We start from the raw sequence: 25,273 nt of genomic DNA, 5'->3' as shown, positions 1-25,273 counted from the left end.
ATTTTAGACAAATCGCATGCGGGGAGTCTAAAGACAGAAAGAGCCAAATATTTAAACGAAGTCTAACTTAAGCCGCGGTTTAATGAATCTTTGAACCTCCAGATCTTTTCTTTGGTGGGTTGTTTTTCTAGTCTTCTCTATTATGATTTCACAAAACTGTTCACAATAAATGATGTTTAGATAAAATCGTTGGGCAAATTGAAAATGACTTAGAAGGCGGTTTTGTTAAACACTGGCTAAACTACGTTTAAATGTTTGGCCCTAGGCGTTTATTGGAAAGGGGCGTCTAGTACAAATTTAAAAGCGTAGGGACGAAGGGGAATGTTTATTAATGACCGACATCAAACAGAGCGGGGGCACCTGTAGTGTCAAATATAACTTGTTAGACAAGAAGCGTTTATCTGAGGGAGGGCGCGTCTATTAACTCGTTTACGGTAAGGCACGGTTCGGACGCCAAACTAAACCTGAACAGAACCTAATAAATTGAATTTCTGGAAAGGTCGGCGTCTAAATCAGTTAGGAACGCCTATTTCAATTTCGAACGGCTCAGCCCCACCAAGCCCGGTCGGAAATTTCGACTTTGAAGCGACTTTGGAGGCAACGTGGCCGAGCGGTTAGAGCGTCGGACTTGGAATCCTAAAGCCCCGAGTTCAAGTCCCACTCTGACCGTTAGCTGGATTTGTTCTTGGTAGTACCGAGTTCAAATCCTCGGCCACGATTGTAAATAGCGAACTGGTTCGCCTCCTACCTGTTGGGATTTGGGATTCGTAAAAATATTATGTTCTATTTGAATTATTGTTTTATTATCCCTGAAAAGCCCAATAAGGGGAGTGGATATTTAAGTATTTACTATTTATTATTTTTACTTTGGAACGTCTGATTCGGGCGGCGAACTTTTCATCTGCCGAACCTAATGCATATATTGTTATAAGGTCCGAATGTAATCCACTTTAGTTGTGATTTAACTCCTATTATAAAACCTCATTCCTTGTCGTTTATGCCAGGGGATTATAAACAATTATTGGATGAGGTTTATGTGATATCCAGAATAATCAAGGTCGAGGAAGGGGTTATCAGCCGAAGCCGAAGGCTGAGGCTGATAACCCTTACTGAATCGACCTTGATTATTCTGGATATCACAAAAACCGAATCTAATAATTGTTTTATTATACATTGAACGAATCCTTTCTTTCTCGCTTCGACCTGAAATGTTTTCAGTTTGTACCAACTCTTTCTTTTCCTCAGGTTCTCTCAGTTTTTTCTCTTTCACATAAATCAGCAAACAGCTCCTTTGCCACCTTCGTCGACCAGTTTTGTTTTTGTGAGTCCTTGTCTTCAACTATTTTTTCGATGTCTTGCTCGGTCAACGACTCGGAAGCAAACCTGGAAGTCTAGGTTCATTCTCCTCGGATGAAGCCTTACAAATTGGCGGATTATTATCATTATTATTTCTAATGCCTGGAAATTAGAAACAATTGTCCGAACCATTTTCAAGATTTCAACTTGGAAAGTTTTTGTTAAAAATATGTTTGCAATGAACAACCTGACCGATTTTCTTAAAACGGAGGAGACCGGTGTGGATCCGCGCCTGAGACTGGTTATGAAAGCCGGCAAACATCAAAGTTGAAAACAACAGTGTTGTAGTCTATGATAGAAGCTCCCTAACCGTCACAACCCTTTGTTTTTTGTTTACAAATTGTGACTGAGTAAATTAATTCGATGTTCCTACTGGTCAGTAAACTCAAAATGATAGGAATGCTCTTAAACGTTGTGCAAGGTCAGGTCCAAAGGAGCTAACAAAAACATATTACGATGGAGTCTAACGAGTTTCATAACCATTTCACTTTAATCAAAAAGAAGATTTATTCTTAGACGGCATAAACTGGTAACTCAACAATAACGCCTTCATCTTTCTTTGAATTTGCTATTGATAATGCTGTTCATTCTTGAGTTCATTTATTATTGTTCTTTTTTCACTTTCGTGTAAGTACTTCATTTCAGTTTCTACTGTTTCAACCAGGTCGTAACGCTGTTAACATAGGTTTACGACTTCCTGTTCAAAACAACTTTCAATAGAAACCTAAAGGAACGATACAGCGAAACCGATTGTCAGAAAGTGGTCGGTGTCGCTTCATATTCAGAGCTAGACTCGGAGCAAAACTCGTGAGGATATTTATATTGAGAATCACACGTCGTCAGTTTACGAGTGGGTTATTCGTTGAGAAAAATGCATAGTATTTTCGCTGGTCTTGCCTTCATTCTTACTTCCTCTCAAATAACCCTCATCAAAGGCGATTGTGGAAGAAATGGTTACGGCGATGATACTGAAAGACGCGCGATGTCTTATAATCCTGAACTGTCGTACAAGATGGCGATTCTCTCAGCGGTAACATATGATCAATCTGACCCGCAGTATTGTCTTGATCAATACCTGCCATCAACCAAATTTCAACTTCAAACAGTTGTTACAAAGAACTGTGACTTCCTCGATAACAAGTGTGCTGGTTATGTAGCGGTTTCGCATTCTTTGCGAGTGTTGGTCGTCGCGTTTCGTGGAACTGAAAGCATATGTCAACTTATCAATGAATTGGTAGCGACCATTCTTACCCCACCCCAAGATGTTCTTAATGGCAAAGTTCAGGCCTATTTCAAGACGGCCTTTGAAGATTTATGGCAGTGCATGGAGCCGATAGTGAAAGCTCTACTTTCAAAGAATCCCTCGTATCAGGTCTGGGTTACAGGACATTCTCTGGGTGCTGCCTTAGCGTCCTTGGCGAGTGCTTGGCTTGCTTATTATAACATCGCTCCACGTCAAAACATCATCTTATACACGTTTGGGAGCCCTAGAGTTGGCGACTACAAATACGCTCTGCAACACGATCAAATAGTCAACAACAGTTGGAGAGTTGTTATTGACAACGACATAGTTCCTCATCTACCGCCCTTATTTTGGCTACCACTTATAAAATATGGTCCCTATCACCACGGTGTGGAGGTGTTTTACAGCAAAAAAACCCTCAATGTGCATTCTGCACACAGAGAGTGTCACGGAACACCGCACGACGAGGACAAATCATGCAGCCGCAGCAAGTCACCGTTCAAAACTCTGCAAGATTCCATTAAGCAGCATCGTACATACTTCAACATTACATTCGGAACTTTATGTGAAGGATCTGTCAGCTCACGTTACACCTCAAAAAAGACGCGGTTCCAGTTTCGTGAAGATCGTTGTACGACCTACATGTTTGATTAAGCTTTTACTGTAAAATTGGTCTCATACAGAGCATCAATTTTAGTAGAATAGGTCAACAGATACTGTAAACTTCCGATTATATGCCCGCCACTTATAAGCCTCCCTCCTCTAATAAGAACGGCTACTGATATTTTACCTACTTTCAAAGTTTTAAAAAACGAAAGACTGTTATAGATGATTATATTTTCTGGTTGGCAGTTTATCTTCTTTAAAAGTTATTTTTTAAGATGGGTAATCCGCCCTTTTCCCACCTATTTTCTTCTTCATTCAGCTGGAATAAATTCGTCCCCAAACTCCTCTCATTTTGAACATCATAATAAGAACAGCAACTGGTTTTTTACCTACTTTCAAAGTTTTAAAGAACGGAACAATATTACAGATGATTGTATTTTCTGGTTGGCAGTTTATCTTGTTTCAAAAAAGTTATTTTTTTTTCAGTAGGGTAAGCCCCTTTTTCAACTATTTTCATTTTCATTCAGCTGGGATAAATTCGTCCCCAGACTCCTCTCATTTTATACGTCATCATGCTGACGATTACCTTTGACGTGAGCGGCCAAAAAAAAAAAAAAAAAAATTCAAACTTTTTGCGGGCCTCATCCATGACCAAAGGAATTTTTGTCTCCTAGCTGAGGAGTTTCCATTTATTTTGCTCGCTAATTTGTCTGCTACAGAGGCTATCTGATGTATTCTAGAGTAAGTAATCAAGTATTTTTTATTTCTTTTTATTTCCAAGATCTTTCAGTAGTTTCATGTGTCAATACCGCAGGCATCTTGTTACGGTTATAGCTAGTGGGTCTGTTTGCTCTAGAAACCTGTTTCCCTTCAAGGTCCTTAACTATATATTATATTAACCCTTCAGTTCCTCTTACTTTATTTTGCACTGTATATTGTGTTAGACGTGGCTGCATTGCAGTTTGTTGGTCGCTCAATATCGGTGCTTTTTCCAACAATTAACTATTAAACATTTTTACTGATTTGTTTTTATGCCTCTGATAACACTCTCATTTACACACACCCTCCCTTCCCACCCTACCCGCTATTTTAGTAGAGACTTGGGAACCCTTTCATTAGCGATTCCATACCACATTTGCAATGCCACAAAGGTTACTAGAGAAACTACAGTTTTTTTTTTGAAAACCTAAACTATCTCAATTTGACTTAATTCCTCTCGCAGCTTTACGTCCAAATTCCCCACGGGTGCTTTCCTCACTTGCGTCGCAGAAGTAATTTAACCTCGGTTAGTAACGTCTGTACCCTGGGTGCCAGAGGTTTTTCTCGCGTGCGGCGGGAATTTTCGGTGTTGGCCGAAGGCCGAAGCCACGAGCGGCGCGCCGGTCACTTTAAAGACTTGACAGAAACCGGAAACCGCGCCAGAAAAGTCTCTGGCATCCAGGGTATAACGTCTGCGAGGCACCGCCAAGATCCTTTTTCTGGGCCCCCGACGGACTCAACGAATTACCGGAAGTGCGTTTCGAATTTCCTTTCATCCTGATTGGCAAATCGGCAATGGTTTTTTTTAACGGGCCAATCATGGCACGTACTCAAATCCGGGTACACAGGTGGGGACGCAGAACAAGGATTTTGGCGCGGTTTTCCTAGACGGACTTATCCAGAGGTTAGTTTCGACTGTAGTGCAAGCTAGAGCTTTTGTGGTCTTTGAAGACAATCGCGCTAGACAAATCCTGACGGCTAGGAAGGCTAACTGTGTTACGGCAATTTAAGTCTATTTTGTTTAGAAACGGACAAGAGAGAATGTTTTACATTTTACGTATTACAGCCGCTAAAGTGCCACTGCACCTGAAGAAGGATTGGATTAAAACAACTCAATACAATCTCAGCTACTGCCTGTGAATAAGAAGCGAAATGTACGCATCCTGTTTAGTTCATAAGACACTATCGGGAGTTAAACCTGCCATGAGTGATGGCTACTATCAGTAGCTTCATTAAAGTTTAATTATTCCGTATTTCTTTAGTGTTGTGTCCACTTAATCGTCTTCAAGTCGATTCCTTCTTGAACCATTTCCCATAAAGGACTGCAAGTAATAAATAACATGAGATGTGATGATGGTAGAGAGTAAGCTGCAAAAGCCAGGGCGACTATTTTATTTTTAGGAGCCCAAGCGTGTGCGGGTTTTAATAAAAAGGAGGGATTTGTTCTCATAACTGTCACAAACTTCATAATACCAATATGCTTTCGGCGAATAAATCACCACAGATTATAAATGTCAGGCTATCCAATCCATACATTGATACGTCGAAGCCGTTTAGAGATCCATATCTATTGTTTGAAAGTTTTACTTCGATGTCACACACTGATATCAGAATCCTTTGTGTGAACTTGACATCGCGGAACGAGAGATGTAATGCGTAACTCTTATTAATGAAGCAAGAAACTCGCAAGAAACTGAATAAATGAATGATTTTGCTCTATTTCGCTATTTCCTGCTAAGTATTTTAGAGCAATGGCATGCGGGGAGTCTAAAGACAGAAGGAGCCAAATCTTTAAACGAAGTCTAACTTAAGCCGCGGTTTAATGAATCTTTGAACCTCCAGATCTTTTCTTTGGTGGGTTGTTTTAAAGAAGATAAATACTTTTCTAGTATTCTCTATTATGATTTCACAAAACTGTTCACAATAAATGATGTTTAGATAAAATCGTTGGGCAAATTGAAAATGACTTAGAACGCGGTTTAGTTAAACACTGGCTAAACTACGTTTAAATATTTGGCCCAAGGTGTTCATTAGAAAGGGGCGTCTAGTACAAACTTAAAAGCGTGGGGGCGAGGGGGAATGTTTCTTAATGACCGACAACAAACAGAGCGGGGGCACCTGTAGTGTCAACTATTACTAGTTAGACAAGAGGCGTTTATTTGAGAGAGGGCGTCTATTAACTCATTTACGGTAAGGCCCGGTTCAGACGCCAAACTAAACCTGAGCAGAACCTAATACATTGAATTAAGTACATGAAAAGGTCGGCGTCGGAATCAGTTAGGAACGCCTATTTCAATTTCGAACGGCTCAGCCACACCTAGCCCGGTCGGAAATTTCGACTTTGAAGCGACTTTGGAGGCAGCGTGGCCGAGTGGTTAGAGATGTGGACTTGTAATCCTAAAGCCCCGAGTTCAAGTCCCACCCTGACCGCTAGCTGGATTTATTCATCTGCCGAACCTAATGCATATTTATAAAGAATTTTGCAAGAACTGTTACCGAAATGCGCATTTTTGTCCTTTGAATTTAGTTGGGCTTGAATTAAGATCGGCGTCTGAATCAATTCAGCCGGTCTAAATAATTTGGGTCGACCTTAATTCCAATTAGGTTCGGCTCAAGAAAAGTTAGGCGTCTGAAATGGGCCTAAGATAAGAGACCTATTCGTAGGACGACGAATGGAACTTGTAATCATTGACACTAACCTCATTTCACGAAGTCGCTTCACATGTTTGATGGTTTTCTCCACAGTGTAATCGATTTCTTCTTCAGTGGTGAATCGCCCGATGCCAAACCTTGCGGGTACAAAAACAGAATATATATAACAGGGGGCGTATACAAGCAGTTTTAGAGACCTTAAGGATCGGTATTTAAACGAGGTCTAACCCACTTGAACCGCGGTTTAAGAAATCTTTGGACCTTCAGATCTCCTCCTTGGTGTGTTATTTTAAGAATATAAATGCTTTTCTAGTGTACACTATATGCTTTAATGAAACTGTCCACGACAATTGGTGCTTAGACAAAAGCGTTCGGCAAACTGAAAATGACTTAGAACGCGGTTTTGTTAAACACTGGTTAAATAACAATTATTCACCGAAGTGGAGGTGGCTAGTCCTGGATATTTACCGAACTGCGAAGCAGTGAGGTAAATATCCAGGACTAGCCACCGACACTGAGGTGAATAATTGTTTTAGTATATACTAAAACAGTGAGATAATTGAGCACAAAAATGACCATTTTTAACTCAAATACTGTTGCCAACGATTACAATTTTGGCGCGTAATGACCGGGCGGCCGCGGCCGTCGCTTTTTCTTGCCGACAATTAAACCTTTTGAAGGCATTTGTTTAGCTCTTGCGGGGAAATTTCTGCAAAAGGAGTTGTGAATTCTTTTTGAACTTAAAATCATTCTATAAAAAAAGATTATTAAATTTAGTTTTAAGCTTATTTATGAACAACTCAACTAAATAAAGTAAGCAAGACTTAAACTTAATTTGCATTTGTAAACAAAAAACTTTTTCACCGGTTTTATCGATAAATTCGTGTCAGAAAGACAAAGCTTTACCTGTTAAAACTTCCAATCCGAACTTCGTCACCTTCTTCGTGTATTTCGGAAACAGCTTGCTTGATTAGTTGTGAAATTTCTTTGTTTGTTTACGGCAGCAAACCGAGAAGGCATTTTGCTCGCAACTTACGCGAGTTTGGCGTCGCTCGCTCGGAGGAACTGGAGGTGAATCAGTGAATAGTGCAGGATATTCACTGATTGAGTAGCCAATCAGAGCGCGCGAAAAACACTATCCACTGTTTTAGTATATACTAAACTCCGTTAACCGGCCCTGGGATTCGAAGGTGGCGAGAAAACGTGATAGCCGTCATCATTCTACAACAAGTATTAGCGAGAATGTTGTAATAGCGGAAACAAGTTATCAAATGTTGGAAGTTTTATCATTTTAGGGTCGAGAGGGGGCTTAATCTCCTTCAATAAAAATAATAGTGCCAACTTTTCTGGAGGAGAGTAGTACAATGAAGCATTCCGGGGTGTCTATTTTTTGAGAATACGCGAAAAAACTTTAAGTTAAATCTCGTCCTTGTAGTCTTTCCCCTTCTCAAATTTAAAGGTCTCTCTCGTGTGTGACCGAGCGGTTAACACCTCGATCTCTGGATCCCCTGGAGGTCCGGGGTTCAAGCCTCGCCCGTTGGGTTGTTTCCTTAGACAAGGAACTTTACTCCACCTTGTCTATCTTCACCCAAGTGTATAAATGGGTACCGGTGACATACTGCTGGGGGTAACCCTGCGATGAACTAGCATCCCGGCTATCGGGGAGTAGCAATATTCCTAGGCATGCTTCATGCTACGAAAACCGGTATAAGCTCAAACCGTTTTGGGCCTTTGGCTCGAGTGCGCCTTCACCTTTTTTTAATGATAAAATCAAAAACCAACGTTTTCTTTGCAACAATTGCGCCTTATGTCCAGGTTTGCACGCAGCAGCGCGTTAGTTGCGATTTTTCGCAGTTCTATGTCATGTTAATAATCACTGAAGTCCAGAGCGAGTTGCCGATTTATATCTCATGTACAATCATTTACTGAACATTAACAATGAACTTAACATTAAAATGCTGCCTAGCGACGAAAATAAGCAAAAGAACACTGACGGCCATTTTAGTTTTTTGCTGTTGTTTGTTTGTTTTCATGTTTTTTTCTTTTTCAAACGGAGTTTACGGGCTGTTATATACAAAAATACGGTCAAAACCAAACTAACGAACCAATCACGAATAAACAGTTTCATAAAGAAAGCACATAACAGATAAGAAAAAAAGAAAACATTAATCGACTCAGAAGACAAAGAGCAAAAACGATCAAGGGTCTCAGTTGTCTTATATAGCGGTCAATGTGAGCCTGCGTTTATTGCACGTTCACACGTTTCTTTTTTAATTTCGTCTACAAACGTATTTCTTTTAGTTGTTGATTACATTATTTAGCACAGTTCCCATTGTTCCCAATAGGCCCATTGCAGCTAGCCATTCACCTGGTACAAAACCGCCGTGCTGGAGAGCAAAAGTCGCACAGGGACGAGACAAAGGAAATAACCATTTAAAATCATGTATGTCTCTTGTCTGCCTTGTCCCGGTGCGACGTTCGCTCTCCAGCAAGGCGGTTTTGTACCACGTGAATGGCTAGCGGAAAAAGGCCTTTTTGGGATCATTAGCCACTCCTTGTGAATTTCATACCACTTGAGGCCGATCATGGCCGCTCGTGGCTGCTTTTTTCGTTTTGTTATGTGTGAGGTTTATATATTTCTTACCTACGTTTAATTTCTACTTATGCTTTTGCTTGGCTCTTAGAGATCTGACTCACTTTACTTTGTTAACTTTTGCTGGCATATCTTGAGTTAGCTCTTTTTCCGCATATATCCCTTATTTTGGTACTTTTGCTGTAACTCTTATTCGTATAATAGGGACCTTAAGATGCGAGGACAGCGACGGCAGGTAAAACGTCGCTTAAAAAGTAAGTTCGCGGTTTTTTAATCTTCATCGTGATTATTCCAACTCGCTTACTTTGTCGAATGTATACGAACCCTCCTGCAGTTGAATTGCTAAGAGCCTTATCCAAAGTAAGACAGAGAAAGAAAATTTCGTCGTTGCTTGTTTACACCCTCTATAAAGCATGAAATTAGGTATTTTCACGTCGTAGTCGTGCAGTGACGGCAACAAAATGCACAAGGAAGCGTGATGCACGTGCAAAGTTTTTGTTTTGCTAATTAAACCTGTTGCTTTTTTGACGTTCTCGTTGCCGTCGCCGTCGTCTGATCTTAAGGTCCCTAATAGACTTGACTGCTGCGGCCCCCTCCATGTATCACTGTGGTGTCCTGTCTGTTGATACTTATCACAGCAATATTTTCTATTCGGCTGAGCGGAGCGACAGGGAATAGAACTGGACTCTCTAACACTAGGACCCGTCCCAGGCCTCAACAGGACAGACAAAATAACAAGGCCTAAGTACTACTGCGCTGGTTTTAGTACCTGATAGAAGAGTGGGCGAGATCGTCATCAGCTCCAATCGCTCGCAGCACATAGGAAGGCTCCAGTGAAGCTGAGGTGCATGCGCTGAAAAGAAAGATTACAATAAATACTATTAATCTGAAAGAGGCCAAAGGAAAAAACAGGGGCAAATAACTTTCCTGTGCAACGAACTCAAGCGGGGCAGCCCAAACGTAAATAACTGAGCCAATCAAAGGTCACGGTCACAATAAAGACGTCTGACTTTGTTAGTTCGTTGGCCAATCAAAAACGACAACATTTATTAAAAGTTCGGTGTCTGTAGGCATTGGGCACTTGGCATTCCACGCGAGTAATTTTAAATGGTCTTCGCTCTTAAGTGTCAACAAACCGAAACTCAAGTAATAAACATTTTTCATATGTTACAAAAAAGAAATGGCACCATCTGAGTGGTTAGACCGTAGGCTTTCATGCAGGCTCAGAAGTTAGAACTGCATACTAAATAAATAGTAACATGTGAAAGTACTGCTGAACAGGTTTCATTTGTGGTCACACCATAGGATTTCATCTACAGACTCAGAATACATACTAAAGAAATAGTAACAAGTGAAAGTACTGTTTGAGAGGTTTTCTTTAAAAGGTAACTCCATGGGATTTCATGCACAGACTCAAAAGTTAGATTCACCATTTTCACTTAGGCCGTAATGCACCTTTTTTACCACCCCTCACCCCGAAAAAAATTTTTTTCGCATAACCATTGTCTTCGACTTCTCCCTGGATATGGTCTATGTCAAAATGGTGAGTTGTTTCACACGAAAAGCAATCTGTGTACCCACCTGCCTGACGAGAGTGCTACATCCTTAAGCGCCATCAAAAGACTTTCGCCTTCCACAAACGCGAAGGACAAGTTCACACATCCGGGATAAGAGTGATCCGGGTCACCGTTCCTGACCACGTGAGTTAACCTGGATGTAATGCCATTGACCAGACGAGTTGACAGTTCTACGGTCCTTTTATGGTCATACTGTTAAAAATACAAACCAAATAGTCTCTTGTAAATAAATACCACCAGACAACAATCACGTGACCACTTAGTAGGCTCCGGACAGGATTGAGTTTTATCTCGTATTGATAGCAAATTTTCACTTTGATTTCTTTCACAAACTTCCACAGTAAAAGCTTAGCAGTCAAACCTCCCGTAAGCAACCACCCAAAATGCGAAGATTTAGTGGTCGCTCACGGGAGGTGGTTTCTTGCGAGAATCGAACCAGAGGGGTTCTCTTCTGAGAAGACGTCCAAACACATCTACTTTTTACAAGAGAATTCGTTGCATGCAATTTCTTATGAACGACATGTGTAGTTTCATGTTGCCACTTAAAGTTCTTTGCCTTAATCTGAGTAGCCTAGTAAATACAGCGAACATAGAGATTAAAATGAAAGGCTCAAAGTAGTCGCTTACAAGTAGCCTTTAACGCGAACATTCTTAGGGGTTCGTCACGCGTTCCTGAGGGTTGCGTGACAAGGCAAAAGAACGTCTGGGAGGGAGGCTACTTACAGGAGGATAAAAAACAATGAAAAATTCGAAAACTGTCGTCCAAAAAAGTGGTCACGCAAAAGTGGTCACGCCTTTGTCACTAACGAGAGATGGTCGTTTACGAGAGGATCTGACTAGGAAAATGTTGGTGGTTTCGATAAGTGTAATAAAGGTGGACACTTATGCCAGAGGGCCGGTTACGAGAGGTGTTCGCACATGGATGTTTGACTGCATTTAGTGTTATTTGTAATTTAAAGTTAGATTGCAGGTTGAAAGTGTATCCGTGAACCTCCAAATCTGTTGATAACTAGCTCACACATGTAAGTAGATAATTGTCTTATAGTTAGCCGGCGGGAAAGCACTCTTGGCGATCTCTGGGTTGGACTCGAGGGACGGGGGTAGGGTCGGGGGGGGGGGGGGGGAGGAAGAGAGTCTCTCTCCCCAAAGCCCCCGCCCCCCCCTCCTCCCCACACACAATCCCGTGCGAGGCCAGGGACATCTTGTTTGCAGGCTATGTTTTAGTCATGGCTATTAATGTGTTCATGACATTGTGGACAATAAAACAAATGTTTGATTTTTGAGTTGCCAAAATGCGATGAAAGTGGTTTTAATCACAGCCTTGAATGGAAATATAAGTCAATCTTTACTAGTGTAACACCATGGCCAGTTTGTGAAAAAAGAACACAGAATGGCGGCCAAATATTTTCTTACGTCAAAAATACCAGCTTCCGGTCAGTATTTCCTAGGAAGTCTCACAACTACACCCTGTCTTTTATACGCCAATAGAGAGAAGAAGTCGTTACGTCACGTTGCCATGGTAGCAAAATTTCTGGACCTCAACAAACCGTGGTACTGCAAATATTGCAGGAAAAAAACGAAAAAATTAACACGTACGACTTTCCTGTGTATGACTGCACTCAAGAACAAAACGGTAGCCCATACTTTTCTTCCATCGTTCAACAATGCAAATGACCGTCTCTGTCAAGAAGGAGTGTTGGGATCCAGAAATTTTGCCACCATGGTAACATGACGTTTTGCTTCTCCTTTCTGTTAGGTTGATTTTGGATGATCCACGCACACACACTGGTGTTCCTCTGCATTGAAGGTATCAATAATTTGTCGTTACTAGTTTACCTCCAATTCATCCTTTGCAACCTCACAAGCAGCTCCAAGTCCTACCGCCAACACGTGAGGCACAGTACCACTGCGCATGCCCCTGAAATGAAACCAAAGGACCACAATCAAACAATGGTTTGAGCATCGAAGGATTCATGTACAACAGAGAAAGTTCTTCCATGTTGAATCCCAAAATACAAAAGACAAACAGATTTTCAGCGGCTAAGGACTGAGCACCTTGTTTAGCTGGTGGAGCAGTTGGATGAAAAATGTATGTTTATTGCTATTTTTGTGCCCTAAATAACAAACGCTAAAATCCCCATACAAACCCTTATAATATTTCTGTTACGTAACGATTCTCACTTCTGAGGCTGGGGTACCTGTGGGGCTACCTGTGAATAGCCTTACATATCTTTCACAATGTACACTGAAAAACTTGTCAAGGTAAGAAACTAGTCAACTTTTCCGACCTGTACACATCTACTTCTCACGGAATAACCCTGTCTAGGATATAATATTTGTCTTGCTGATGGAAATGGGGCTAATGGCACATACCTCTCTTGTCCTCCGCCACTTTGAATGGGCTCCACTCTGACACGAGGTTTTCTTCGGATGTACAAAGCACCGACCCCTATGTACCAGTCATTTAGGAGTAATATTAGTACATGTAGGTTTCCTCAAAAGAAGCGTCTACAAAAACACTTCATCATCATCATCATCATTTATTAGCCTTTTTTTTACAGCAAATTTAACAGGATACAGCAGGTTGTTAGGCGAGGAGACCTCAAGAAACCACCAGGCTAATAAAGAGAGGCCACCTCGACATCGCAATATTATAAGAAATAAGGGCTGCGAAGAAGTGCGGCTAAACTAATTTAGTAACTATTTTAATAAAAACTCTAGCACTTTGTTCTTAAAGACAGAAAAGCTTGACAAGTTTGTAACAGATGCAGGAAGACAGTTCCAGATTCTAGGTCCTTGGTAAAGAATTGTGAATTTCTTGATGTTCGTACGACAGGAATGCACTCGATAATTAGTGGCTGTTCTTGTGTCATATCTATGGACTTGACTGTTTGTCCAATACATCCACGTCTACGGTGTAAAAGTAACCAGAACCCTCCAGGATTTCTTTGAACTTTTAAAAATGACAAGTTCGCAAATATTCGTCGATACTGCCAAAAAGAGTGTCTTAAATACATTTTGTAACCTTGCAAGGTTTAAAAGTGATACATGTACGTCAGAAACCAGCAAAGATGTAGCTCTGCAAACTCGCAAAATTTTACAGATGTTTATCGTTTTAAGTTTTCAGGATATTACCTTATTGGTTCCTAATTTCGTGTTTTCGCGAAATTAAAGACCCACGACTATAAAAAGCCCCGCGAAATTTATTACCCATATAGAAAACTCAAATCACACACAAAAAAGAATAACATTCAATAACTACAACATACACTGTACAGGGTATATTTGTCCACAAAATAGCGACAAAATACTTATTAGCTGGTTTTACTGGTGCGTTCCATTCCGTGACTGTGTCTTCTGTTGTGAAATAACGTATGCGTTTTGCTTGTTTCATTTTATCTCGACATTTTAAAATGTTCAGAAGATTGAAAAATAAAATCAAGTTGAGAACGCTTGAACCGAGAAATTTAATGCCCTTTTTCATATTTACTTATTGAAATCGCGAAAATAAAACCCCGTGAAATACTACTTGCCAAAATCGCGAAATTAAGTACCAACGAAATTTTAAGGTACTCTCAAACTAGGCAGATTTGATGATTTGCCGGGCTCTTTCCGTGCCATGACCAATGGAGATGTAGCCTGCATGTCATGGTTATTAAAAATGACTCACGGGGATATTTGATTATGGCTGTAATTGTAATAGAAATGTAGAAGTGAAATGTAGAGATATGTGTACTGTTACAATGAAATGTACCTTTAGGTCCATAAATCTTGTGTCCACTGATTGACATCAAGTCAATATTCAATTCATTAACATCAACAGGAATCTTGCCAACTGCTTGTGCTGCATCTGTGTGGAAGAAGATTTTATTCTTACGGCAAAGGGCCCCTGTAAGACATAGAAAGCAGAATAGATAATGGTATGTTAACAGTCAGAACTCTTACCAATGAACTATACAGGTGGTACTGTAGTCCCTCCTTTTACTCACGGATAATAAAGCAAGTCACAAACACACATGAAAATTGCCACCAGCTGGAAGCGGACACGTGTCCAGGGGTACTTCCTATGATGGCCTATACAGTGAAGCTCCGGGGCGACTTTTCAGGCTTTTGGTATATTAAAGGCAGGAGATTTCACTAGCTGAAGTATATGAAAGGGTATGGAAATCTGTCATTTCAGTCGGTAAAAAGGCTCAAAAGGACCAACAAATGCATTGTAATAGTATGTCTGTGATAAAGTCAGGAAAAAGATCTGGTTTTGTGATTTCTTCATACTTTAAAGATAGTGCATTAACAGCAATTTAAATCATATAAAAGGATGCAAAGTTCTTAACTACTAGGTACGTCCATTTGTCAGTATAAGGTATACAAAAGGGGCGATAAGGGGAGGCCGCAATCCTAATCTCAAGGTTGTTATTACGCATGCGTCACATGTATGTAGCCAGCATTCGTTTGAACTTCAACTAAGAATGAATGGAATGTATAGAACGCAATTTGGTCACGTGCGTTTCGACCGTCTACGCCTGAGAATCTGATCACGCGTATTTTGACCATTTGTCACGTGAAACTTACGCAAAGTACAGCGTTGGAGCAAAGGCGTTTTAACCTTCGATCGTTGTCGCCCTCACTCCCTAATCTTTGATTATAACAAGTTATAAAAGGGCAAGGGGTTGGAACTCGGGGTGAAGACTTCCTTTGTACAAGTTTGTTGAGTAGCCCTTCACAGGAAAAGTCAATCTTATACATGACATTAAATTTGTTTTCTCCATTAAGACCTTACCAATTTCTTTGACAGGTTGTTTAACACCAATCTCATTATTGACTGTCATGATAGAGACGAGTGATGTGTCAGGCCTCATTGCTTCTTCAAGTTGCTGTATTGAGACAAAAACATAACTGAATACCTCAGACAACAGCTTTCACAAATCAGGGATAAGACCCTGACTCTACAGCGGTGCAGTATGATCTATTACAGGGCTGTACTCTAGCAGCGCCCAGTGGCCTGTGGAACCTTACTTCTGCGACTAGAAAATGTTACTTTTTTCATACAAATCATATGCTAGGCACCCTGGATTTGACAAGTTCAGAGCACTGGGCTCCCTTCAACTTTTCTCAGAGCACAGCCTTGTATTATGTTAAATGTATAATAAGACTGCAATCTTGATTACATGGGAGAAAAAGCTAGAGCTCTGGGCACCAGATTGAAGGAGCACCAAACTCGAACACCATCTACAGTTCATGAACATTGTTCGACATCAGGTCATTTTATTATGCCTGATACTTTAAGATTATACTAAAGGGTGAAAAACAGTGGGTGAAATAGGAAAAATATTGGCGAGCGAAGCTAGTCGAGCGGTGGACTGGGAAGGGGAAAAAGGGCGGCGGGCTCACGCTGACGTCCGTGATGAGAACTTGACATGTTGACATCTCAATGACAGTTTATTTGCTGGAGGGCAGATCGGCGGGATCAAAGGGATGTCTCCAGGCTCTGCCACCCTTTTCCCTCCTTAGACTACCGCTCGGCTCGCTTCGCTTGTCTATATTTTATTTTTCGCGCACGCCAATTTTTTCTCCCTTTTCCGCCAATGCGGAGCCTGGAACTAGCGAAGCCTGGCCCCAGGCTAGTTCCAGGCTCCAAGATAGTAGGGAAAGCAGCACGAGGAAAGTTGTGATTAAACCGCTTGGGAACTGGGGAGAGACAGGGAAGTGGAGCCTGCAAGCATTGTTTTTAATACCTCAACTACAGTAAACCAGCTCCTGGTATACCCTGTGATTGGTCAATTTTAGACAGTTTTCATCAACGCTTACGTTAATCACTTGGGTACACGCGTGCTGAGTCAAACAAACATGGTGAGTGTGAAAAAAAAAAAAAGAAAAAAGAAAAAAAAACGTGGTGAGTGTGTAAACCCCCCCTGAACCAGATACAGTTTCTCTATTTACAATAAAGAATCTTTGACATTTTGACTTGAGGAACAGTTTTTCTGGAAGTGGTTAGGGTAGTGGGTGGACTGAGGTACTTAAAAAGACGCTTATAGGCCTTCCCCATCTCTCTTCCCTTGTCGTTTTTGTTCACTAGCTTTTTCGCTGCTTGCCTGCTTTTTTCGCTTATCTGTAATGACTGAGAGCTTGGCACAGGCTAGGATTATACTGGCAGGGGACAAAACTCTTAAAAGGAAAATCACGGAAGTTATAGAGATTGAGACATTATTATTATTATTATTTTTTTTTTTAAATTTTTTTTATTCAAGACATTTATTACTATAATTACAAAGAACTACTTAAAAAAGAAGATAATTACAAAGTTCTAAACAACCGCAATAACAGACATACTTACAATTATCTACATTTCACAATTATATACATTACAGCCACAAAACAGCCGCGCAATTGCCGAATGAGGCTTATTTTACAAAGAATTAATTAATACTTAATTATGTAGATAAAAGAGAGATTAACACTTAATATTTACAGTACGCTCTGAAATAAAAAAACAAAAACATAACCACACATACAAAAAAAAAAAAATATATATACAAAAATACAAAAATACAAAAAAAAAAGTGTCTAATAAAAGATTACATTTTTAATTACATACTCACGAACTTAATTAAAGGGGAGAAATGTCTTTTGGCCATTTTTCATAAAAGGTTTCTAATTTATTATTCTTAGTGGAAATATATTTTTCAACTTGGTATTTAATTCTTACTTTAAATTTGAAACCTTCGATGTTTGGAAGTACCTGTTTCTTTCTGCAATCCCATAAATACAATTTACCAATTAATATCAGATAATTTAATAAGGGGCATTTTGACATCGTTATTCCAATTATAACTTATGCTCCTTACGTTCAAAGAAACTAATTTAAATAAATCTGCCGTTTTAGTTGTGTTTTATAAAAATGCATATATTGTTTGGGATTAGTACTTTCCAATGTTTAACGAAGCATTCAAAAAGAGTGAAACAAAAGACATTTTCTCCTCCCACTGGGAAAATTATTATTTTCCCAGATTGAGACATTATGACTATCTCTTAACCAGGATGGTGGGCTGCCGGGAGCTACCGAACATCTATGACGCAGTTCTCTCGTCACACTACCATCCTGAAGTGTGACTACTGTATAGCCAAAAACAAGCCTCTCAAAAAGGGCCTTTGAATTATATAAGCCCCGGGGCTTATTTGCGGAATTTTACGGTATTTATTCATTTCCAGTCTATAATTTCTTCTAACTTATGACGGTTCAATATACACTGTAATAAGCTAAAGACCACAGTTTCTCAAGTTGCGAGAAAGAATCTTGACATAAAGAGAAATGCATTAATTTTGTCTCACCTGCAGGTTAATAAGACCATTTTCCATGACAGGCAAGTAGGTCACATCAAAACCTTCACTTTCCAGGGCACGACAAGAATCAAGCACACACTTATGCTCCTAAAAGATACAACATTCACGAAATCATGTGTAATACCACAGAAACTTCAATGACGTCAAATGACTTGAATGATGTCAGGACTAAAATTTACAATCCTTTACACTTACAGTTTGTGTTGTTATAACGTGTTTCTTGTTTCGTTTGTAAAATCTTGCCACCCCCTGCAATGATAAAATATACACATTATAGCAGTGAGCTGCATTAGTAAACACAGAAGGTACTTCCTATTAATTTTTTTGTCAAGTAATAATACATTTATTTTTATATTAATTACAATACATCATTGTCAGAGATGTCACTAAGACTTCAAGTTGCTTGGTATTTAAATACCACAAGTAGGCGGGAAATCAAACAGCTAGGTCCAGAGGCCTTCTGGCTACAAAACATCCTTTTTTCTCTTGTGAACACAGCCTCAAAAATAATTTTCTTTATTTGATGCAAGACATGGTCTTTTGACCTTAACATGTAGGACACCACTTTAATTTTTGATGCTTGTGGGATTGGAAGCAACTGCTGACCCTGAAGGCTCAAATTCAAGATGGAGGAAATACACTCAATCATAATAAAATATACAGACATAAGGTATTTAACTCTTCTAAAATCAATAAGAAGAGACAAGTTTAAGAGCTATGAAGAAACAATTCTAAGGCTTACAAAAGACATAGTCACAAGCCCTAGGATTTCACGAAAACAAAAGTTTCCAGGACCGTGTTGTTACCGTGGTCTTAAAATAATGGAACCAAAAAAATAGTTTCCCAGTGCCATTTTCTGCCTAAGGGATCCACTCTCAGAAATTCTTTAATTTTCCACACAGATACTTAATTAGTAGGGCAATTCTTAAGTTACATGTATGACTCACATACAAAACTGAAATGTTTAGCATCTATCAGTTTTATCTTGAATCATTCCCAAAAAGCATTATACATTGCTGGTTTATGGCTTCCAGTGCCAAGAAAAAAATATAATTATGACTTTGAAAAATTAAAAACATTTAGGGGATGGGTTCCCATGAATTTTCATGGAACCAAAAAATTGTTGCTGTTGGTTTCCCATGATATCTGGGCACAGAGCTGAAAAATTGTTTTCAATTGAAATCCTAGGGCTTGAGTAAGAAGTACCTTGACTGAAATGTTGTTTGACTCTGTTGCACCACTGGTAAATATAACCTCTTTAGGATCAGCACCAATCAATTCTGCTACTTGCTGTAAAAGGGAAATTATGATCACTTTCAAAAAAAAATTTTAAACAAAAAAATAAACACTCCCGCTATATCATTACAGGGCTGTGGCTGAAAAGGTTTGTGAAAGAAAATGGCATTAATTAATCATCTTGTACCATTCACAGATAATTTGGAGCCATAGGGTCCAAAAGAGATCAAACACCTAAAAATGCAATAACTTCTATTTGATAGGACACCATTTAATTGAATTTAACTGGGGAGCAAATCAGGGCTTCTGATTTTATGCGATGGCGCGATTTCGCTCATTTGGCCTCAAATCGCATCCAATCACACAATTTGAGGAAAATCGCATTCATCAATTTGTAAAAAAATGCTTAATTCAAGTAAATTAACTTTCATTAACCCTTTAAGCCCCAGTATCCACATACAAATTCTCCAAACTGATCTCCATACATTTTCTTTAAGAATGAGTTGAGAGAATTTGATAATAGATCAAGGCATTTTCTCTTGTGTGATCATTTTATGAATTCTCATAACTTACCTCTTGACACTGTATGGATATTGTTTGGAGAAATTTGATCTTGGTCACTACTGGGACTTAACGGGTTATACATTTTCCCAATCCTAAGGTTATTTAAAGTGATTTACCACTACAGAAAGCCTTGAAAGTGGTGTAACAGTATCATGTAATGTTAAACAAGCGTCTTTTTTCTTTCTTTCTATTTGTTTTCTTTTCCAGGTCAAGATAATGGCACAAATTTAACTATATTTTTGTTTAAAAATAGATGTTTTATTATTCTTTTACATTGAAATTGCCTGTTAAACAACATTAAAGTGATTTCTCTCCTTAGAAATCTGGTAAAACAATGTTAATCAGTCCTGAAAAATCACATAATAAATTTATTTGTCTCACAATAGTCCTATCTTATCGCACAATCTGCCCTGAAAATGCCACATAATTTCTGCTTTTTTAACCACGCCCTATCAGAAGGCCGGGCAAAGTGAAATCAAGATTAACAGCCTGTTGTGAATTTCAGTGAAAATGGCACCAACTCAAGGCATTGGGTGAATGGTGATTTGTATGAAATTGTCCACCCAAGCTGTGAGCTCATTTCATTGTGTGTTCACTGGAACGAATACAGGAAAGGTCTATTTTGTGGAAACAAGTAACTATGAGCAGAGAGCCACTTTTAGGCTTGAAATAAGCTTTTAGGTCTAAACTTTTCAAAACTTTTAAGACATGTGGCATTCTGTGAATGAAATGAGGTAGAAAACATCCCGCACGCTGTAACAGTAACATAATAATTATGCATTATGTAATTATGCAGATTTAAATGCATTTAATGGAACATTATAAGTAAAACATATGATTCTTGCATGCATTCAATTTGCTTGAATCCAATTTTAATTAACTGGGCAAGAAGAACAATACTATTTATCATTACAATGTACCTTTCTAGCATGCTCAACGGCTTGTTCACTTTCCCAGCCATAAGCGTGGGTCCGTGAATGTGGGTTCCCATAATAAGATACTGAATATGGCATCATAGCATCCAAGACACGTGGATCCTAACCACATAGATAAAAAGGGGGTTATTTTTTAATTGAAAGTTTAATATTCTACCTATTAACTTGACAGTATGTTATAATAGAAAAACAATGGTCAAATAAGAATCTTTGACTCTTGATTTTACTACAGTCTACTCTGATAACTCGAACCCTCGCTAACTCAAACCTCACGCTAACTCGAACCAAAATCAATTTCCCCTTGATTTCCTTCATACGTTTACTATAATTTTACCCTCAGCAACTTGAACCTCCCACTAACTCAAAGTAATAATAACTGTTACTTTTTGTTTCCCTTCACATCATTTCTATATAAATTTACCCTTGATAACTTGAACCATGCTTTAAGTGCCTGACGACTCAAAAAAAGTTTACTGCAGTCCGAAACATTGAAACTACTTTAACAACTATGTATTCTTTATCTTACTTTTTTGTCAGTCCAGTTTAAATACAGTGTCCAGCACTATGTATTTATCAAGTTTTGAAGAGTACATGTTACTTGCATTTATTCACCAACCCACTTTCTTGTTTCCGGTATTTTGCTTGAAACTCCTTATAACTAAGAACTCTCGCTATCTCGAACCTTTTTGATTTCCCTAGAAGGTTCAAGTTATCAGGAGCCAACTGTACATGTCAGTATCCCTTGTGAAAAATATTTGATTTCATTTATCGAAAAAGATTTGAACCGAGGAGTGCCCAGCTGACAGAAGTAAAATGAACTTTATTGCACACTAAGTGAGTGTAGTGTCATAAATGGGATGATGACAACAGAAACTGAAATTCTGGAAACCTGTGCAGAAAACATCTACAAAGTTTAAATGAGTTGTGTATTGTCACTTATGTGAAATAATATGAGATTTTTTGTAATACTCTACTGGTTGTTTTGATTGGTCAATTAAGCCACGACATTATTGGTCATGTGTCAACTACAGTGTACAGCGTACAGTCATAAATTAACAGATGTGACCTCTCAGGCGAAAACGTACCCTAATGAAATTCCATTAAATGGGTGAAATGCACGGCTACCAAATAAGTTGGGCCTTACTCACCCGTTTGAATGGCTTCATTGAACTAATGAATGGGTTATTAAGTATTTCAAATGGCTAACAGAAATGGGCAAACCGTTTACTTACCTGTTCAAATGGCTCATCAAAATTTCCAAATGGGTTTCCCTAATGATTGAACGGCTTAGGAAAATTTTCAAACAGGTTAACGTAAATGGCTAAAAAAACGATGCTGTCATATAAACAAACAGGCTCATGTTTCTTACAAACAAGACAGCAAGTCGTTCAAACAGCCTGACGGTTCAAATGAACCGGTGATCAAGCCATTCGAGTGGCTGGCAAATGGCTTGTAAAGGGAAAGCTATTTGAAAACAGAAAGACATTGGTGTACATTTTTGCATGAGAGGTCACAGATGTATGTTATTAGTTATCAACAAATTATGATTTTTATATCAAAATCTCAGTCATAGCTGATACTGAATTCTTGTACATCTTGCACTATCAATATTAATTATGATCCATATTAATAATACATTTTCATACCATTGGAGTAGTTGCTTGGGCATCCAGGTACAAAGGTCTCAGTTCTGAGGAGTCTTCATCTATAGTAATAAAATGACATCAAAAATTAAAGCTTCATTTTAAGGATTTATACAATGTACTTGTATTTTATAAAACTGCACTGTAGCTCAACGTTATTTACACATGCAAGTAACTAAACATTAAATATTACTTAAGAAAATAATATCTGCCAAATTTTACAAAGCTAGCACATTTTTTTGTGTTGGAGTTCAACAGATGAATACAGATGAGTGTCTTTATATGACAAATACAACTGTAATATTTGCCAATTTGCTTGTGTACATGACAATGCATATTTTATGTTGAAAACTAGTTTCTGTATCATGTGACAGCATAAGGGAATGAAAGTTGCATAACAACAGCGGCGGGTGCTCAGAAAATACTGTTTACTTTGGTAAACTCTTAATATTGTCACCCTGTTTAGCAAGACACTTGTGCCATAAAGCTAGAAGCTTCTTGACTTAAATGAACTTGTCATTATCATTATTGGCTCTTGATAAGTGAAAACATTTATGTGGTGAGCATATTTGCCAAAACAGCTTTTCTTTGGCAAAAAATTTTCATTTGCCCCATCAAAACTGGAATGACTGGTTTTTTTAGTCAAAGGATCATTTTAAGAATTCAACTCCTGTTGTTAAAAAAATACTTGAAGAATTTAATGCAATAATCATGTCTTTGTTTCTTACTACTTAAACTATGTATTAACCAAAGGAATGAACTTTTACTAAGTAGCTGTCTGCATAAAATTGTTCTCTTGAGGATGGTTTTCACTAGCGACGGAGTCAGAGTCGCAGTAGTAATCACAAACATACAACTTTACGATCTAGTGAAACAGTGTTCTGATTCCGCTTACGACTCCTTCGTTTACAATCAAGTGAAAACTGGGTCGTAAGAGTCACAAGCAGAAGTGGAAGAACTACACCAATCATAAAGCGTGGGAACGTGTATTGTGATTGGTTTATCCTTCTGCTTCCGCTTCCAACTCCAATAATCTGGTTTTCACTAGATCATAAGCGGAACAAAGTGACAGAGTCATAAGCAGAGTTGGAAGAAATGGAAACGTTCTGATTCTTGTGACTCCAATTCTGTTGAGCTTATGACTCTGCTTACGACTCTGACTTGTTATTTTCACAAGGTCATAAGCGCTCTTACGACTCCACTTACGATTCCAACTCCGAGAACCAAGACCACACACATTGAAAACTATTCTGCTTTTAAGGACAGCAGCTCAGTGGGAGGTCACAATTTTGTCATCTAACTTTCTCAGGACTGGTAGAGTTGCTTTTACCGGGAATTTTCATATATCCATGGAAATTTCCAAAAGAGAATTCTAAAATTTGGCAAGTAGGTTACACGCAAAAAGTGGCTTCTCTGTAGGCAAGAGCCATTAATTTTACCTACAGGTAAAAATGGTTAGTGTAACCATGTAACCATAGATGCAGTTAGCTAAAATAAGGCTGGGTTGTGCTCCATATACCGTGATCTCAAATATTTAATTACAAAGTAAAGACAACAATAGATGTCAGTGTATGACAATGCATAATAAAGAAGGATTACAGTAGATCTACATGGCAGTATGAATGATCCTCAATGGATATTTTCAAATACTAAACAGTTCACAAAGTTACTTAAATCGCAAAAAGATAATCATGGTCCTCGCATAGACAGCCATAGATGCAAAAACGTTCAAAGCGTTAAAAATTAAATCGTCTCGTGTGGTGACAGTGGACGAACGCACCTGAACTCACTGATGCAACAGCTTCAGTCGATTGATCAGTCGATGTCGTTTTTAAGCCTCTTGCCATCAAAATTCGACATGAGTATGAACTCAGACGTGGTGTTAACAGTACTCTTCTAAACATGACCGATTTTTACAGGAATAACACAAAAATTAAGACCAAAAGCGATAATGTCTTCAACACTTCTCACTTCTGTGACATAACATCCGAAACAGAGACTGGGGTACCGGGCCTTGGAGTATCCCGTCACTTACGCGGGAATCCCGCGCAAGAGACCCGGGCCAAAATTCATGATTTTTGTAATGCACAGCGTGAATCGCGTATCGCCTCTTTTTACGGTGATTCAATATGAAGTTGACCAATCAACCGTCATGTGATCGTGTTAATGAGACCTGTGCAATGCCCAGTGGGAATTAGAAGAGTGCTTCGGTTCTTGAGTCTGATACACAGCCGTTTTTAGTCTCGTCACGCAACGATCCTTGCATGACGAGACTAACAACGGCTGTGACTTAGACTGCGAGCACTCTCTTATTTTTTTTTGCATTATGCACCTATCAATTCAAAGTCGACAAACTGCAAAATAAATGTTATGCCGGCGGGGGGGTGGGGGTGGGGGGGGGGAGGCAGAGCATGGGGTGGGGATTTGATTGTCTTTGTTGGCCATGGGGTAGGGCATTTGACTGATCTTGTTCTCCCCGGGGAGGGGATATTTGAATCTTTCTTGGCGCCCCACGTGGAGAGAAACGAGGGCGTAAGCCCGATCGAGAAGATTCCTATATAATAACATGGTGGTTTGCAATCGCGCTGGATGAGATCAAGAACTAGACGGATTTTAAGAGAAAAGGCGGACTGCAAGCAGTCTAGCTGTGACTGAGGTCATCATACTAGCAGATGGCCAGCTCCTCTCGATGGCAAATCTGAGAACCTAAATAACAGAAAGTAAACGTTAAAAACAAGTCGTTATTTTCTACCCACCGCCCGGTTAGC

At 39.2% G+C, this 25,273-nt stretch overlaps 2 protein-coding genes across 2 annotated transcripts; one reads left to right on the top strand and one right to left on the bottom strand.

The window, feature by feature from the left end:
• Positions 1–1,893: 1,893 nt before the first annotated feature.
• On the top strand, positions 1,894–3,378 carry LOC140926667 (lipase ZK262.3-like). Its single transcript, XM_073376386.1, has one exon. The coding sequence runs from the start codon at positions 2,228–2,230 to the stop codon at positions 3,251–3,253; it is 1,026 nt and encodes a 341-aa protein (XP_073232487.1). The 5' UTR covers positions 1,894–2,227; the 3' UTR covers positions 3,254–3,378.
• Positions 3,379–5,068: 1,690 nt separating this feature from the next.
• LOC140927831 (cysteine desulfurase-like) lies at positions 5,069–24,460 on the bottom strand. The gene is made up of 14 exons (XM_073377511.1): positions 24,286–24,460; positions 22,509–22,567; positions 20,848–20,964; positions 19,334–19,417; positions 18,323–18,376; positions 18,116–18,214; positions 15,567–15,660; positions 14,541–14,675; positions 13,160–13,235; positions 12,623–12,704; positions 10,791–10,978; positions 9,979–10,062; positions 6,664–6,753; positions 5,069–5,286 (listed from the first exon to the last, which is right to left on the bottom strand). The coding sequence occupies exons 1-14, from the start codon at positions 24,407–24,409 to the stop codon at positions 5,223–5,225; spliced, it is 1,350 nt and encodes a 449-aa protein (XP_073233612.1). The 5' UTR covers positions 24,410–24,460; the 3' UTR covers positions 5,069–5,222.
• Positions 24,461–25,273: the final 813 nt, after the last annotated feature.

Source organism: Porites lutea, chromosome 2 (assembly GCF_958299795.1).
Source record: "Porites lutea chromosome 2, jaPorLute2.1, whole genome shotgun sequence".
Classification (NCBI taxonomy): domain Eukaryota; kingdom Metazoa; phylum Cnidaria; class Anthozoa; order Scleractinia; family Poritidae; genus Porites; species Porites lutea.
Note: the sequence above shows the minus strand (reverse complement) of the source record. Positions and strands in the feature narration are given on the sequence as shown.

Coding starts and splice junctions, on each gene's coding strand:
- LOC140926667 (XM_073376386.1), top strand. CDS start 2,228: ATGCATAGTATTTTCGCTGGTCTTGCCTTCATTCTTACTTCCTCTCAA.
- LOC140927831 (XM_073377511.1), bottom strand. CDS start 24,409: ATGTTTAGAAGAGTACTGTTAACACCACGTCTGAGTTCATACTCATGT. Junction 20,965..22,508: donor CCCAAGCAACTACTCCAATG/GTATGAAAATGT, acceptor CTATGTGGTTAG/GATCCACGTGTCTTGGATGC. Junction 10,063..10,790: donor GTAGCACTCTCGTCAGGCAG/GTGGGTACACAG, acceptor CTTTCTTTTCAG/CGCATGCACCTCAGCTTCAC.